Below are 18025 nucleotides of genomic sequence, written 5' to 3'. Positions count from 1 at the left end.
ACTTCCAAACAGAATTATTTTATGATTGTGATAACTTCAGTATTCCTGAAAGACAGCAGCAGTGCCCACAGGGAAGCACTTGTGACAATGTCTTTTACGGCAAAATCATAGATACTGCCTATCTCAACAGTCACAATTTTTTAATAAAGCTTTAGATGCCAACATCTATACTTGTAAGCATTCCAGTCAGCCATCCCTTGATACCAGCTCATCTAAAGGTGAGACTCTGGTTCCTTTTGCACTGAGATTGGGTGCAAAAATCAAAGAACACCTGTGATTTTTCTGACAGTTTGCCAGAGGTGCAATCAACTATGAATGCAAACATTGCTATTTAAATTAAGTTAGCCAACTAACAATGAATTATAGCTGGGAAAGTTAGATTTTCTGAAACAAAACACCATCTATTGTTCCTCTAGATTACACAACGTAGGTAAAGTTCATGCCAACATGACAAAAAAGTCATGCTTCTGTCTAAAGTCCACAAACATCTTCCCACTATCAACTATACTCTCCAGTATTTTCCTGTGTCTTAAAAACTAGACCTGCTCCCACAGGTCCCTTCTGATGCTCCTCTACTGAAGATCAACATTAGAATACAGACTTAGAAGAGTTGTGCAAAAATCAAAGAACACCTGTGATTTTTCTGACAGTTTGCCAGAGGTGCAATCAACTATGAATGCAAACATTGCTATTTAAATTAAGTTAGCCAACTAACAATGAATTATAGCTGGGAAAGTTAGATTTTCTGAAACAAAACACCATCTATTGTTCCTCTAGATTACACAACGTAGGTAAAGTTCATGCCAACATGACAAAAAAGTCATGCTTCTGTCTAAAGTCCACAAACATCTTCCCACTATCAACTATACTCTCCAGTATTTTCCTGTGTCTTAAAAACTAGACCTGCTCCCACAGGTCCCTTCTGATGCTCCTCTACTGAAGATCAACATTAGAATACAGACTTAGAAGAGTTTAACTGGCTCCTACAGATGCATTTGTTCACACTGACATTCAGGTAAAAAAGTCTCCCTACCTGAAAAGCTGAAGTCACTGCTGAATATACACAAAGTAACAAACCATCAAAGAAATGCAAGTTTAGTGTGCTGAACACCTGCAGAAACAGCTGTAAATGTTACACGATGTGTAAAAGTCTTCACATTCTACCCCAAAATCTCCCCAAAGGAACCTTGCACAGTGCTCAGAGGGAGCAGGAGACACCTCACAGCGTTGCTCCTGTGCCCATGTTTTCCAGTTTGGGGAAAGTCCTGCTTCAATCTTTTGCAGTATTGTCTCCCTTGCATAAACCCAGTGATGAGAGATTCCCTGCAACACAGCATCACCGGAGAAAGTACAAGAACTGTGTTTTGCCCTTGGATGCAAACACAGCCATGCTCTGACTCCTGTTGACTGCCCTTAACAGTTTTCATGCTGCCTATTAAAAATAAAATTAGGCTGGACGCTAAAGAGGTTGTTCATTGGAGCAAGAAATAAAAACAAAGCACAGGTATGCTGCAAGTCTGTTTGAAAAAAAGTGCTGCTTCTTAGATCTACTTCAGCTGATTCTTCTACTAAACAAAAAATCCACAGTATTTCTGCTATGCTGACAATATTAAACATGGAGGGATATCAGATCTCAGCTACATTGTGGTAACACAGTGCTAATACTAATGGCTCTGAAATGGTTCTGAGAGTGGCTGCAAGTTTCCTCGGGAAATCCCGACTCTCTGCCAACTTGCTGGCTCTTACTTCCTTTTTCAATTCACCTTGTGCTGACTCTAATGATGCCAATGATGTGTTAGTGCGTGGGTGTGCACGGAAATGCATTTCTGGTATGTAACATACAAGCAGCCTCTAGCACTGCTGGAAATACACAGCTGAAAGTCTTTATTTACATGTATTTCAGACTATATTTTATAGAAAATGGCTAGGACTGACAAGCTTCATTAGCACAAACAGCAAAATTTTCTTTTCTCTCTTTAATGGCTTTTAAACATTAAGTTTCAATACAGACTGTCAAAACATGCACAATTAATTTTCCATGTCAAGTTTTAATTTTCTGGTATCTGTGGCTTAACAACTGTGCCTGTGTGCCACATTTTGCCATATTTACTTCCCATCCAAGTGGTGGGACAGAAGATTTAAGTGAAATATTTCAATTTTACCCCCAACCTCTACCAGTTTGTTTCTTATTAATATCTTGCTTCAAGGCTTAGACCAGGATTTCACTGGATTTTGCAGGAAAATATTGCAGGGAGGGGTAAAGCCTCAAGTATACTTTCTCCTTTGCTCCAAACTTCCCCAGGTGTGTTGCACAGTGTACTTGTGGACCACAGTAGCACCAGGCCCTTGAGAATAAATAACCTGTTGCACACAACAGGGTCCACAGCTCCCTTTTGTGTTGCACAGAGCAAACACACAGTACTCAAACAAATCATAACAGCCAGACGTAACCTAAGGAGAAAGTTTTTCACCACAAACAGAAATGAAGTTGTCACTTACAAGTTCTTCACATCAATGATTCCTCGAAAGGCCTTTCTAGGGATTCCTTTTATCTGGTTTTCACTCAGGTCTCTGAAAAAGGGAAGAGAAAAAAATATACATTGTATTAACAAAGAGACCACATTTCTCAAATCTACATGAGATAATAGAACATAAACATGCTTGGAAAAGTAGGTGTTTCTGGATTTGCTACACCGCACAATGTTTTCAATTTTCTTTATCTCCTCTAGAGGTCTGTGGCATGAGCTAAAATCATTCTCCAATGAAAACCACCAGAATTCGTGATACAAATGACAGAACTTCCAGAAAACATCGCTCAAATGTGGTCATGACGCTGGCACAATGCCATGATTCGCTGTCAGAGTACCTACAGCCAACTCTTAGGCCTTGAAATTGCAACCCTGTAGTGTAAATGCCATTTTCTCATCATGTTACTGTTTTTTTACAGACTGCAAAAATACTTGGCTTCCCCTGCTCAGATTACAGCCCCTGATTTGAAATGAGTATTCAGGAAAAACATGACAATCTTTCTCTTGTGAGTTTTGTAAATTTACAGTTAAAACATCCTGATCCATTGCATTAAAAAAACCCACCGTATTGTGTATCAATGGGAACAACAGAATTTTTAACCTTGTTTAAAGAAAACCAACAACACGACAGCAATTCAAGATGTCTTTCTAGTACTTAAAACATTACAAAAGGTTTCAATTTCAATCACTACATCTGCATTGTGAGTGCAGGCAGAGCAATGAGCACTGCAGGTTACCGTTTGCTGTTACACAACCCAAGTTCAGTTGCTTTTTCCTTTGATGCACTATAAATATTTCCACGAGGATTTTCCAAGTACACAACCCTCTAGCAGTGCCAATGGAGGCAGAAAGTAGGGCATCGGGAATGGGAAGGAAAAGGACCATAAAAATCAGAAAGTTTGGATGCTTTCAGGCTAAGGAAAAGCAGCACTCACAATGATTGCTTTGCTGGTGCTCTATCAGCGTGGAAAAGGGGGAGTGATTTCACTCCGGTTTAGGGTACAAAGTGGGGGGGGAAGAGAGAAGTGTAAGAAGATGAAAGGAAGGCAGAACAGTGGGAAAGAAAAATGGAAGAAATAAGCAAAGAGAGGAAATGGAAGACAGCAGGATGGCTGAAGAAAAGGAGAAGAAAGATGACAGTACTGCACAGGATATTACACAGTGCATCGTTTGGTGTGACTATGTCCCTACGTTATACAAGCCCAAGACTTTGCTCCATTTTCAGAAAGCAGCAGCTCTGGCTTTCTAACACTTATTAAGATGGAATGGCAGTCATCTGTACTCACCACCAGATACTCTTTTCTGTAAGTACATTTTGTGTTGCAGCAAGTCTCCTTTCTAGTCTCCACCAAATTGGCTTTATCAAATGAGAGGCCAGAAATCAGAGCCTGTCACAAAAGCCCACATTGACATTGCGGGTCAAGACGTGTCACACGGGGCTTTCTTCTGCTTTCCATCAGGCAGATAGAAAAAAAAGGGGACTATGTCCTTGTCATGAGTCTAATTCAATTTATACCAGTCATGCAGTCTACACCAAATTCTCAAAGTAGCCACAATTGTCCATTCAGACTATCACAAACAAAAATGTGCTGCTGGATACAAGTCTCTTTTTCAAGCCAGATTAAAATTCTTTGTGACCTTCACAATTTGTTTAACACTGATCCACACCCTGACCCTTCCTTCACCTCCTCTTTCTTTTGCCAGCAACAAAATATTAGTTCTTTAAAGACAGACCTTCAACCCAGACAAATGATCAGGCAACCCGCACAGTGAGGAGTCGAAAGTAAAGTGTATTTCAGACCTACAAGAAGGAAGTCTTATGTTGCAGACCTGTTTCATGACAGGGAGTCACTTAGGTGTGACAGCGAGGCACAGCAGAGCTACAGCTGATGGTCAAAGTGTGACAAAATGGCTTAGGAAGGCAAAAATTAGTATGATCTGAAAGCAAGAGACACTCAAAGCAGAGAAAAAGGGCTTGAAAAATTAGAACAGTGTGACCAAATAGAACCACACTAAACCCACTGATAGCTCAAGCTGCATTTGTCCAGCATTTCATTGTGCATTCCTTCAAGCTAGGTTCAAAACTAAGTTAGGTTTTCACATATCTTTTTTCCTAATATTACTGTGGTCTAAAAGGGCTAATTCATATTTTGGCTTTCTGCTTTGTCTTTATATGCTCAGCTCTCACTTGCAGTCCGGCAAAACAAGGGGACTGTAGGAAATGAATCCATTTTCTATGACAATCTTCTTGCAAATTGTATTAATTTTATTTTCCATTTAGGCACTCTCCTCTAACAATACTGCCTCTCTAAATCTCCAGGATCATGGACTGATTTCATACATATCTCTAGTGGTCTGAAGAACCGACAGCCCGTGTGGCAGTAGTGTGTGTGGCTTTAGACGCAGCATGGAAGAAAATTCACAGCCACATTCTTCATTTTCCATAACTGCCTTCTCACAATTCTCCCTTTTTGGGCTCAATAGAATAGGAATAGAGCTCATCTCTGCTTCCTAACCCTCTGCCAAACTTGTGCTAAGTAAACACCAACCAGGCTCAGCCCATGCCCTTCACAAAATTTGCTCTAAGCAAGCAGGTGGCCCTAACACGCAACTTGTCTACCTAGTAAAGTTTCAGCTTTTCATCCCCTACTTCTCACAACAGACACAATGGGAAACTCTCACTGATTCTATGTAAAATATATATTAGTCATTAATAGTAACTGCAGAAAATAAACAAATGTGAGGACAAAACAAAACCTTAAAAAAAAAAAAAAACAGACAAAAAAAGAATTGTGGTAGTCAAGAAAAAAAACAACAATTAATCTGAAGAAAAATAAATGATGATTACCAATACATTTCCTATTTCTTACACAAAGTTTTCAAGCCATCTATTTCTGTAATGGAAGATAAGTCCAATGCCTGGGTGCATGATGGATCCTAGAGGATCCTGGAGGAAATGTGAAAAATTCTAACTTTAGAGAAACATACATTTCCAAAAATCCTCACCCTAATAGCAATGTTAGAGAACTAACCAGAAACAATTGATGTACAAACTAAAATGTGCTAGGACGTCAGCAGCACCCTCCTTCACAAAGATTCCTCTGTACAGAAAGCAGTGAGTCCAACAACAAAGGAAACATCTTCATTTGCATCCTGGTAAAATAGATGTGTTGAGCTAAATGGATGGTTTTGGATTATTCTTCCTGTTATTTTGATAAATACAGGCAAGTTTCATCCAGCTCAACCTGCCACACAGCTTTCAAGCAGTGCGAATGGCACAGAGACTGCAGCCAGCCTCTACCCAGACAAAGCACAATCTCTTTTGGAAGTGCCCCCCTGCCTCCTTAATACAGGGTTCCCATCTGATGGAAACACACTTGGAAAGGCCACAGCAGCAGATCACAGAGGGACCAACTGGGAGAAAAACTCAGCAGGAGATGATACTGGGTCTGTTCAACCAACAGCCTCCCCGGCCAGCAGCGTGCCGTGAATGCCCCTGAGGGAAAAGCACTCTCATTTCAGAGATGGGCAAACGGAGCCACAGAGATGGTGAAGGACTTAGACTTCCAGGTTTGCAGGGATCAGAGCCACGGGGCTAACAAAGCTCAGCAGCTGTAGCTCACGCACCCTCACAGCACAGAGACCACACGTTAGTCTAACCCAGACTCAAACAAGAGCTGGCACAAGTCGATAGATTATTTTTTTTTTTTTAAGTTTTTATTTTAATTCAACTAAAATGCTTTGGACATAGATTAACTCCCTCTGCAAGCATAATGTTGTTTTCCTGATCTTCAAATGTGAATTGCAAGAGCCCTTCTGATAAAAGGATTGGAAAAGAAAAAAAAAAAAACCACCCAAAACCGCTGATGTTTTCGAGGTGCCTCTGTAGGCTTTGCTACAACGCTGGGGTTTAGCTTCCTGCCTTAACACTAGCTATTACATCCTAAGTGAAATTTCAAGCATCTGAAATAGCAATAATAAGAGACATCAAGACTTTTTTTTTTTTAATTTGCCAATGACAGAGCATAAATCAGTTAATTGGAACACAGACATACAAACATTCATAAAATAAGAGTCTTCCATTGAACGACAGATCTATAACATTGAAATAGCTACTTTAATACAACTTGCAAAGTTACAGTGGTACTAAAAATGTGTTATATGAAAACCAAAAAATCAGCACTGATAGCATCATGGTTAGCTTGTCTCTCTTTTCAAAAACAAACAAAACCCAAAAAACACCCTTTGAGCATTTAACCAGTTATCTTCCAGATCTTTTTTGGTATACCACTTCTAAAATTTAAAAAGACTATTTTTAAACAAAGAACTGCCTGAAAAGCAGATTGATTAAGAAATATTTATTGTGAACACTACTCCTTTATTGTTTGTCCCGCTCAAATGAGCTAAAAGAAAGATCATTATTCGGCATTATCCAATGAAGAACTAGACATGCCTTTAACATCTAAAAAGTTTAATGCGAAGACTTAAAGAACTAGTTACCAAGAGCAGATGATGCACAACCAAGCACGTATCTTTCCCAGTATGTTATTGTATGTTGATCCCATAATAAAACAGTAAACTCAGAGTTAACCAGTGACGCCCAGAACCAGTGTTCAGCTGAAGTGAAAGAAAAATCCAGAATAACTAACCTGATCTCTTCAAGTATCTTCTAGCTTATCCACAATTCAATTGCTTCTTGGGATACAAAAGGAGAGCTCACACACAACTCTCTTTGTGGTGAGTGATACAAACCATAAGACAAACACTGGTTGATTCAACTGTATAGGGAGCTTGAGAGTGCAAAATAACCAATTGTTTCCCATCAGCTCTTCCTGACACAATAATGTTGCAAAGTCTATGTTGGTTAGTTTTGTTTTGAAAAGCAAGCAATGGAAAGGTATAAATACTGATTTTAAGAAAGTGTCAGCTGCCAGCAATGCTAAGAAATAAATACTTTGCCCACTCACTTTATCCCAGCTACGGAATGTGCAGCTGAGAAAAATGAAAATCAGTTAACCCATGTCGGTAGCTTGTTTACATTCTTTTACTAAATAGGATTTCTGTCTTAAAAACATTTCAGTCTTATGGATTGACCAAAATAAAATAAATAAAAAAAAATCCTAAGGTTTTGTGCATTAAAGTTTAGTGACTATTCTTCAACCCAACATTTCTTTACAACTGGACTAACACCGGACTGAACTACTCTGCAAAAGGTCACATACTTAACACTACCCAGTCACTGCAATTTGTCTCATTAGAATTAGTTTTAATTTGTACAGCATGTTACATACAAACTCTATCCTACACCCTTTTACAGAATTAAATAACACAATTAAGGAGTTAAAGAGTAACAGATGGGGAAAATTAGACAGTATAATCCAAACAGAATAGGTATCTCTAAGTAATACCTAAGTAAAGATAAACAAGTCAGTGAAGTGAGGAATGACACAAGTCAGCTTTTTCACAGAGCAAGAGCTGGAGGCAAGGTAACTTCCACAGACAGTGAGGAGAGAGAGCAAAGGGACCAGTGCTTACTGAGGGAAGAGTTTGCAAGCCAAATGGCTAACACGCAAAGAGATAGAAAGACAAATGAAATCCATGGGGGAAAAAAGAAGTTTACTCAATTGTAACTGTAACAACTCCAGCACAGAAAATTCAATAGTGCCTTCTTTTAACTAAAGGCTTGACATTCATTCCCAAGGAAGCTTTGCTGACTCACAGAGTTTCTATTATAATCCACAACACCTTGCAATGCCTCAAACCCCACTTAACCTCAGGCATGGCATAACCCAGATCACGAAACCAGCAGCAGGGTGGCTGCAGCACAGATTCCCTTCTGACTCCTACAGTTTCTCCTTGCCCATCCATACAACACCCCTTCAAAGACGGGAGCAATATTACAGTTAATCTGGTCACGTCCTCATACGCAGCTCCAGCCACGTATTCTCAGGAAGCAGTGAAGAAGGACACAGACCTGTCTCCTCTGCAATAAATGCACACTCACAAAGGCTGCTGTGCCTTAAAAGTGTGCTAAGAAGGCTGAGCCAAGAGAGTGATCCCCATCCTTGAGGTACGCAAATGGATCCAAATTACTTGCACGGTAAATGCACCTGGAGGTGTAGGTGCCAGTATGCACAGGCTCAAGGATGCAGATGTTGTAATCAGATGAAAACAGACTCTGTAAATATGCCCAACCACATTTCTTTTAAACATCTTTGTACCACATTAAGCTGCTATTTCATTCATAGCAAAGAACAGAAGAGTTTTTCCCGCTCTGCCAAAATTGCATAGCACTTTCTTAAATGTTAAAAATAATATTTAACACTTTCAACAGCTAAATAGTATGCTTATCTAAGAGCTGTTGCCCTAGTATTTCCAAAACTGTTCAATATTAGGATTTTTCCTGATCTATAGATGCATGAACAAATAACTGTGTTAGCTGTTGAGGACAATTCAGTAACTTTGTAAATATGCAAGATTTATTCAAGGTATTTATCATCTTCCAGGTGGGAAAAGCATTGACCAAATCAGCTGACTGCACTAGTAATGAGAACAAGCTGTGACAAGTCTGACACTCACACCAGCACCGCTACACTCAGAGGGGCCTTACACACTCAGCGAAGCAATGGCTTCCCCCTTGCTGTATGTTCAGTGTAAAAGATGGTATTTACCTTAAAGGAGCAGTTATAGCTCTGTCTAAAAGGAAAAATGAGTAAGTCTTGTTGCCGATGGGCTACAAGAGCTAAAAAACAATAGTATTGTATAGCGTTTACTCTGTGGAAACTTGGCATCACTGCTGATTTTCTAAAAGGAAAAAAAGTTGTTCCTGCTACTATTGCAATGAAAGTATGGATGTTGACAGCATCCGAGTTCTGCTGAACAAGAGCAAGTCATGCAGATGTTTTGTAACCTGAACAATGCAAGGTGATTGTGTTTTTGCTAAATATAATACAGCTGGCTCTTAATTCATGCTCTGGGAAGCTGCTGAAAAACTCTTTCTAGTTTTGTTTGTTTTAAGAAGGAGAATTTAGCTCAAAAATTCCAATTAAACTAGTCCTTGCTGCTTTCACACAGTCACACACTACTGCTAAGCTTCCAGAAGATAAACACCACGATTTCTTTGTTGATCTGGTTTTACTGTGAGATGATAGATGCTAACTCTATGCTTCAACATTCCCTCAAAGCTCCACATCGTCGAATTAACCCAAGTCACATCAAATACTCTCATTCTGAAGAACAAGACTCTCAAACACAGACTGAACCTAAAGACTGGGCAATCAAGGAGGAAAAAGATCTCAGCAGTAGATAATTATTTTAACATCATCTCCCGCCTTCTCCAAGGCCAAATTAAAACCTATCTGTTAATAAAGACCCTTCAAGAGATCTGATCTGGATGGACTTTGATAGACTCATGACTTCTGTTCTGACACAACTACAGGGATCACTCAGTACATGGTGAAGACTTCCTGAACGTTTAAAAGAACAGAGGATACACATTTGTGCATCCTTCATAAGAGGTTTTTTAAAATTTCCTAGTGTGAGAAACTAGGCATGAAAACAAAAAAACTTCAAACAAAAAACCAAACCCCACTCTATTTCACTAAATTAAACACAGTGAACAACATTTGGCTGTCAATGCACCCAAAACAAAAATAGAAAAAAAAATAGTTCTACTAGAATACCTCTTACAAAACTAGTAAATATTTTAACGTTATTTTAAATTAACTGTGCAAATAATCTGTGTGTCAATGCTCAATTAAAGGCAACATTTTTCTTTATGACTTCTACATTTCATCCTGCCTCCTCCTGCCATTTCCAAAACGCTGAGCAAATACTGATCAGACAGCATTTAGGAGACTCTTATTTTAAAACCACCCATCTTGAGACAGATCAGAGTTTTCGTTTTAAAACGCAGCATCTATTTTGTTTTTTGGAACACACACAAAACCTAAATTTTACCTCAATGTCTTTATACTCAACCTTGGATACGTTCAGGAGCAGGAACTGGAAAGCAAATGACGGTGGACTCAGAGGAAACACTTGAAGAGAAGCACCCCTCTAGAAATACAGTAAAGCTTCTGACTAATATATGACAATATAGCTTCTTTATTAGTAACATTTAATGTAGCTCTTCAGTGCTTTACAAATGCTATCAGCATAATTAATCTTTCTTTTTTTATACAGGGGACAATGAGACCCAGCAAGAGGCAGTATGTGACCAGAGCAAGGTACTCTAGTGGGGTGCAGGAAGAGACAAAAACACACCAACCTTGAAAGCCATATACATTAGGTATTCCATTTTATGCAATTTATACACTAAGTCTTACCACATGTGGTGAGAGTGGCCTGCCAGCAGAGAAACAGCATGCACATTTCTGACAATTTATTTGAGAGATTCATTTTGATATGAAAAAAAAAAAAAAAAAAAAAAAAAAAAATTTTTTTCCTGGGGACTTTTTTGGGTTTAATATTTTTCCTAGAACTTTTTTTTTTTTTTTTTTTTTTTTTTTTTTGTAAAATTTTTTTTTTAAAAAAAAAAAAAAAAAAAAAAAAAAAAAAAAATCTCTTTTCCTGTGGAACGATCCAGAACTACTATAGAATACATTTGCAACCAGATCACTGATAAAGTGAATGCAATGGGATGCTGATCCTACACAACATCAATTCTACCAATGCATTTCTATGACACTGTTCTCCAACCAAGTGAGATTACAACACAGAGGAACTAAAATACTAAAATAATTTAGTAGGAATAACAAACAGCTCAAAGAGGTAGAAGCGAAGCACTGACATCACTGGAAAGAAGCGAATCTCCCAGTGATTCTTCCATTTTTATAAATATTTGCTTGGTGCTAGAGCAATATGAATTCAAAAAGCTGTCTCATTCCTTAAAAATCTTAATACTTTCTAAAGCCGAAATTCAGCTATATGGAAATTCCTGTATTTTATGCTAATTGAAAAAAAAACAATCAAGTGTTATATGTTAATCTTGTGTGTGTTTTATACTCTTGTCTGTTGAGCTGTATTGGAAAGAAATACTATGCATTTGCAAATTCTAAAAATCAGTAGGGAAAAGTTACCATCTTCTGATCTCCACAGACTAAAAATGAACTCCTGTTTAAGTCCAGTCTGATCATTTAGCAAAAAGATAAACCAGTTTATTGGTTACATGTTTTTTAAAATACGGCCAGGGGTTTTTTTTGGAGAGAAATACGTGAAATCATAAAAGTCTGAAATATGAGCTAATAAACTCCACCATCACTACATAACTGGATCAACATCTGGAAGAAGACTCAGTTTGTAATGACCTTTGTTGACCTAATTCTACCTTTGTTAATGATGAGTATTTTTGTACCCAATCACCACACAGTAGAACCGAAACAGTGGTCATAATAGCATTTATTTAATTCAGGCTGTGATCCTGTACTTTAGCTATTTAGACTATTTTTGTAGGAGAAAGTATCGATTGCATGTATAAAGACCTAGGCTTTGGTTTTTTGCAAAGTTTTCCTGAAAGAGGCCAATTATTTAATTTGTTTTCATGATCACTGTAGGCATTTCTTTGGCTGTATAAAAGTAATACAAATTATACAGAATCCATGGATAGTAAAAACAACTACAGTGATATTCCATTTATTCTAGTGAGGCAGAAATGAATTGCAAATTATTTGAATGCACTGCAGTGAGAAAAACAACATTCTGGTTATATGTAAGCCCTGGTTATCAAGAGGTTATTATTCTGTGGTAAAAAGCGTACCAGGGTAAGAGGGGCACACTATTGTTTTAGCTGCAATATAAATTTTTAAAATAAATTATAATATTGGACCAGTAATATCTATTACAATGATATTCAGCAGTCTGTACTCCATTAACAGGTACTGAAGCCCTAGACAAAGGACAAAAGATTTTATTCATCTTGTCCCTTCTTTTTCATAATATTTTAGCTTCAATTTTTCTTCCACAACTTCACCTTTATGTATCTTTCCTGCCATGAATTGTTTAGTCCCCGAAAGCCCATGTGAAACACTGGAGATGTAAGAAGATACAGTTCAGACTGGTTTGTAGCCTTAATTCATTTTTCTATGTGGATATGACATCTAGATTTATTAGACCAAGATGTAATACCACAAAGTGGTTAACTCTATTGGGGATATTCATGCAAGATGCAACTGTTTAAGTAATTCTAGCTTCTCCTTTTTACAGTAGGCTCCACGAACCCACAAGCTATTCAATTATTTCAGAGCAGGTCCACCCTTACCATCGCAGCTGAATGATACCTACAAACCTCATTCTGCTGCCTTATCCGCACACAGAAGAAAAGATTCACTGAAGCATAACCAAATTAATTTCTTTTTTTTCAATGACTATCCAGGCAGGGGAAAAGCACCTTCAAGCATCCCACTCCATGCACAGAAAGTTTATCATTCAATAGTGCTATGCTTTAGAAAAAGGCATCTAAATAGAAGACAGGTGTTTTAAATACAGAAAATAAAAATAAAGTATACTAGTAGAACAACATGCTCACTAACATAAAATAGAGCTAAACCTAAGCTACACAAAATGAAAGATTTCCCCACAAAAAGAAGTTAAAGTTGTGATCATGTCACACAGCCTATTGAGCGTTTTGTTATTTTAATGTTTTTGCAGTTCACCTACCAAGGAGCTAAAACTTTATTGAAGACTAAGCTAAAATCAAGGCAGTTCACAAGACTTCACAGCCTCCCTGGGGCTTCATTCCCACTTACAAACAACCCTGGCCTGAATAAGTTACAAGCAGAGTTAGGTTCCCCGAAGCCAACCAAACACTGCGTTGTGAAAACCTCCAGATCCTTCTTTGAAACCAAATTCAGTTTTTATCCCCAAACACCCAAAATACTCATAGGGAGATGTGAGCATGTGTGAATTGTTTACAGTAGCTCGCAAAGATTCTTGTGGCACATTTTGAGCTTTATTCCTGCAGGAGACAAAGAAACAAGGGCACTTCTCTGATTCATCAGCAAATGTCTTGCTTCAGCGATCTGCACAAGGATTTATTTGCATAAAGCCACTTCCAAAAATGAACTCGGCTTTCCTCTCACTGTCAAGCATGTTGCTGAATTTCAGATTGACAATGTCAGCTCAGAAAATTAAATTAAATGTAAAAAAAAGCTGATCGCTGACCAGGGAGAGTCCTGCACGACAGACTCTAAAGGGAAGCAGCAAGAAGTCTACACATGGATGTTTCATCATTGAAGCACTCTCAACTCAAAGAATATCAAATCCCAGAGTGATCTGATTTCATCACTGCTGGGAAGGATGATGACTTGCTCTTAAGTCCACTACAGCAATGTGAGTTTGCAGAAGAAAGGATGCCTGACAGCAACACTTGGCTTCCAATTAGCCCAGACTTAAATTTCTTCAATTTATGACACCTCTGTTCAACTACTTTAGCAAACTTTTGAAAATACAATTAGCTAAAGGGTATAAGAAGTCATGTATATGTAGCACTAAGTAGAAATGATTCCAGGAAAGCTTTTGATGGTAAAGGTGCTTTGCTTGGCTTTCGAAATGCAGCCTTGCACTTGGAAAAAATTATGTTCCATTGGAAAAGTAGAGAGAACTCACGTCACCCACAGAGCAAACCTCTGTCTTTGCAGCTTTAGATGATGCACTACATTCAAATCCTTATTAAAAGACAAACAATACAAGCGCTAATAGTATCTCACAGCTCCCCTCTCCCCCGGTGCTGATCTGACTAAGCTTCTGACTGGGAAATTGACATCCTGAATTATTCTTCTTTTTTTAAAAAAAAATCAAAGCACACTACCAAAGGGAGTGGGCAGTGTAACAACACGGAAGTAAACAGATTGTCCAATAACACTGAAAATAAACACAACCACTTCTAGTAACAAACAAGGAGACACATTACTCACAAACTGTTTGTTCTACGTTACACATTCGCACACAATTTAAAGACTATGATTTCACCTTAAATCTTATATCTGATACTATAAAATTTAAAACCTTTTCATATGACACAAACAGCTCTATCTTATCAAAAAACCAAATTTAACTTCACTATAAAACTTGGAAAGTTTACATTCTGATATTATTTATTCACATCATTACTTCCAGATGTATATACAGAAAACCAACAATCAAGAGGCAGAAAGTAAGAGTCAGTCAAAAAAATACAACAATTTCTGCATTGCCATTCCATATGCAAAGGGTTTTGTTTGGTTCCAGAAAGTAATTCAGAGTGGAATCTGTTTTTACCCCAGCTCAGACGCAATCACTTGCCCTTTCTTTGAACAGTTAATTTCTGGAAAGACAACTCTAAATACTGGGGAACTACGTCTAACCCAGAAAGTCATTTTCTAACTAAACCTATCCCACTCTGTTAAATTTATATGATTATGCTATAGATTATATACAACTACAACACATATGGTTCCAATGTTGTTTCTAGCTTGCACTCTTTGTTCAGTCCTTCTAAATCATAGAACATAAGAATGATATAAAGGAAGAAAGGCAAAACAAATACTAAATGGTAGGGTTGGGATGCATTACCAACACTTTACCAGAGACTGGAATACAGCAGAAGTATAGTTTTACATCCATTAAACATTTTGAATTTTCACATGTAACATACATGCTTTGATTAGTAATATCAGTCAAGAATCAAAGTATATTTCTCCATATATGAAGCATGTTTGGAAGTATTAAGCACACCAAACATATAGGTCTTTTTCAGAAGGTTCTATATTAAATACAAACAGAAACAAAGCCAAGTATTTTCGGTAAATGCTGAAATGCTGGTATTAGGAACTGGAAGACAAAATTCACTATATGGCAGAAGAGACTATTCCTTCAGCTTTTCCACTGTGCCTGGTAATTAGAAATATTTTAACCAGGTCAAAATCATGCATCACAGGAAAATACCGGCACCATTTCCCTGCAACAGCCCAGAACTACTCCTAGTGATTATTTTAATAAGTTCTATACATTAATCCATATGCTCCCTCCCTGTGGGTTTACATGGTGGTTTTGTTCAGCCCGTATGGCAGACAGCATCTCTCACAGAGAAGTCAGTGAAGAAGGGGCTCATTGAAACCTTCCGTTCAGACATGACCCCAGGTTACGGTCACGAGACATTCCATAATCACTGCACACTCAGCAACGACTGCCGTTCAGCCCAGCATATCTGAGTGTTTAAAAATTAGAAGGCCCAAATGAAAATGCTCCAATTCCCTCAGCTTTAACTCATCACCTTCAAACCAAGGCTGAGAAGTGCGAGAGGGGAGCAGGAGGGAGCCCAGTGCCGGCCAGTGAAGCTGGTGGGCAAGAAAGCTCCACGATTCACCTTCATCGAGGGCTCTGGCACACAACTGCTTGCCTCTGGACCAGAGCTGACAGCGTTTTTAGCAAAGTCACTGTGCCCCCAACTAAATAGATGGTAACATATTTACACAGAACAAGTTCTAAACTGACTGAATAACTTATTAATATTGATTTAAGATTTTCTTTTCCTTGCACGCATCTCCGTTGGATATCAAAGTCAGGCATTCTTTTAAAGCTGCATTATTATTTACAGAAGCATTTTTCACTCTATTATATTGAATCGGAGCCTAAAAATGCAGATAAAAGGTAGAATACAGTGGTATCAGTGCATTGCAATGGGACCTGAGGGAACTTGCTTCCTACAAAGGCCATCTGCATGTTATAGAAATAACATCAGTGCCACAGGGGCAGTGGAGTCTTTTTAGAGCAAAATAATGACGTGTGACTGAGACTTATGATGACATTTCTAACAGGGGCAGGTTTGCATGATGGTCAGAAATGACCCACTCGTGTAGAAATCTCTCTCCAGCTCTGTCTGAGGGGGTTTCAGCAGAGGCAGCACGGCCCCTGTGTGCCCCACCACTTGCCCCTGTGCCCACGGGGGCGGCTGCAGGCGATGCTGCTGGAAATGGCTGAAAAGCAGTTTTCCTCTGGGCTGAGACAGACAATATGGTAGACAGGCTCACAAGGGAACAGGTGATTTGAAAGGTAACTTTTAGAATTTATTTAGGCTATTTTCTTGAAAACCAAAAATAGGTGTCCTATGACCCTTAACTATCACTGATGAACCCTTATTTGGCAAGTTTCTTACGCATGCTCCTTCCCTGGCAAGGCTGCAACTGGAAAATACCTACTTGACTGTGTCCAATCCCAACCCAAAAGAAAGGATTTCCAACGTGCTTGTGGGGATGGAGAGGGCAGTCACAGGAGCCAATCACACCCAAGGTTTTTTTAATTTGTTTGTTTGTCTTTAACTGCATAAGCAAATCCTGCACAGGACACTGAGGAGCTTTCTGCCCTGGGCGTTTCCGAGCATCTGAGACTTCCACACTGCAAGCATCTTTGCTAAGACGACATAAAATTTCAGAGCACATAGTTAATGTTCAAATGGCAGAATATATTGATTCTCTGCCCATCCCCTAGTAACTTAAGTTTACCCAGAAGACTATTTTATTTAATTAACTTGGTGCTTTATTAATATAAATATTCCACTATTGATCATAAGAGAAGCTGACGCATGTTTGAGTCAGGCATACATCAGATCCATTTAATGGAGCTCCACTTAGAAGAGTAGTTGGCTCTAAATCAAGGTAAATGGTAGCAAGTGCTCCTTTGGGATGACAGGGCTTAGCTGAATCTATAACATTTTTACGGAGCTAGTTTTTTTAAAAGCAGAAAGCATATGGAAATTAGATATGAAAATGGTCTCTCCTTGCACATATCAATTAAGCATGTCAATACCTTAATTAAATTGCTCAACTTAATGAGATTTATACCAATGAATATGTTTTATAGTTATAATAGCTTTTTTGGCTAGTGTTCAAGATGTCAAATAAATTGTGAAAAGAGGATTAAAAAAGTAGTAATTGACATTCTGAACTGAAGCCAGTATTTTTTTCTCTCATTTTTTTCCTTCATTCATGTGATTTTGGAGAACATATAAATAAAGTAATGAACCCTGTAATAGCTTTGCTTTTAAAAATGTCTTTCTTTTCCAGTTCTAATCCTTCTTATCGAATTCTCTAAGTAGCACACGATTTGAATTAAGAAGCACTTCAACCTAAATGATTATAGGCCTTTTTCCCCTTTCAGGCTCACTTTAATGCCTTTCCTTCAAGTAAAAAGGAAACAAAACTTTTCTTTCCGGACATGTAGTTACTATAAATACTTCTGTATCAGACTGTATTAGTGTAATGCCTCCAGGTGCATGGATTTTACCCCATAAGCAAATGGGGACTTCTACTCCCATCCTGGACTTGCTTCAATTTTGTATCCACCATCTCTGGTCAAACATAACTTCCCAAAATCTAGAGTGTACCTGAAGAAGTTTTGCAGAAGTGTCAAAACATGTATTTTTTGAGAAGCAGCTCTTCCAGTCCTTCGATGCTTCACAGTGCTCTAAGTTGCTATTGTAAGCATCATTAAAATGAATTTAAAAAAAAAAAAAAACACTAACC

The 18025-nt window shown here is 38.3% G+C and overlaps 1 protein-coding gene across 1 annotated transcript in view; it reads right to left on the bottom strand.

The window, feature by feature from the left end:
- LOC106891544 (slit homolog 3 protein-like) overlaps positions 1–18025 on the bottom strand; it is a 554801-nt gene that overhangs the window by 286521 nt on the left and 250255 nt on the right. Inside the window, exon 5 of the mRNA XM_014948178.1 lies at positions 2500–2571. Coding sequence (XP_014803664.1) covers positions 2500–2571 — 72 coding nt within the window. The remainder of the gene's footprint in view (positions 1–2499; positions 2572–18025) is intronic.

This window comes from Calidris pugnax, unplaced genomic scaffold (assembly GCF_001431845.1).
Source record: "Calidris pugnax isolate Ruff unplaced genomic scaffold, ASM143184v1 scaffold27, whole genome shotgun sequence".
Lineage (NCBI taxonomy): Eukaryota > Metazoa > Chordata > Aves > Charadriiformes > Scolopacidae > Calidris > Calidris pugnax.
This window is presented reverse-complemented; position numbering and strand designations above follow the sequence as displayed.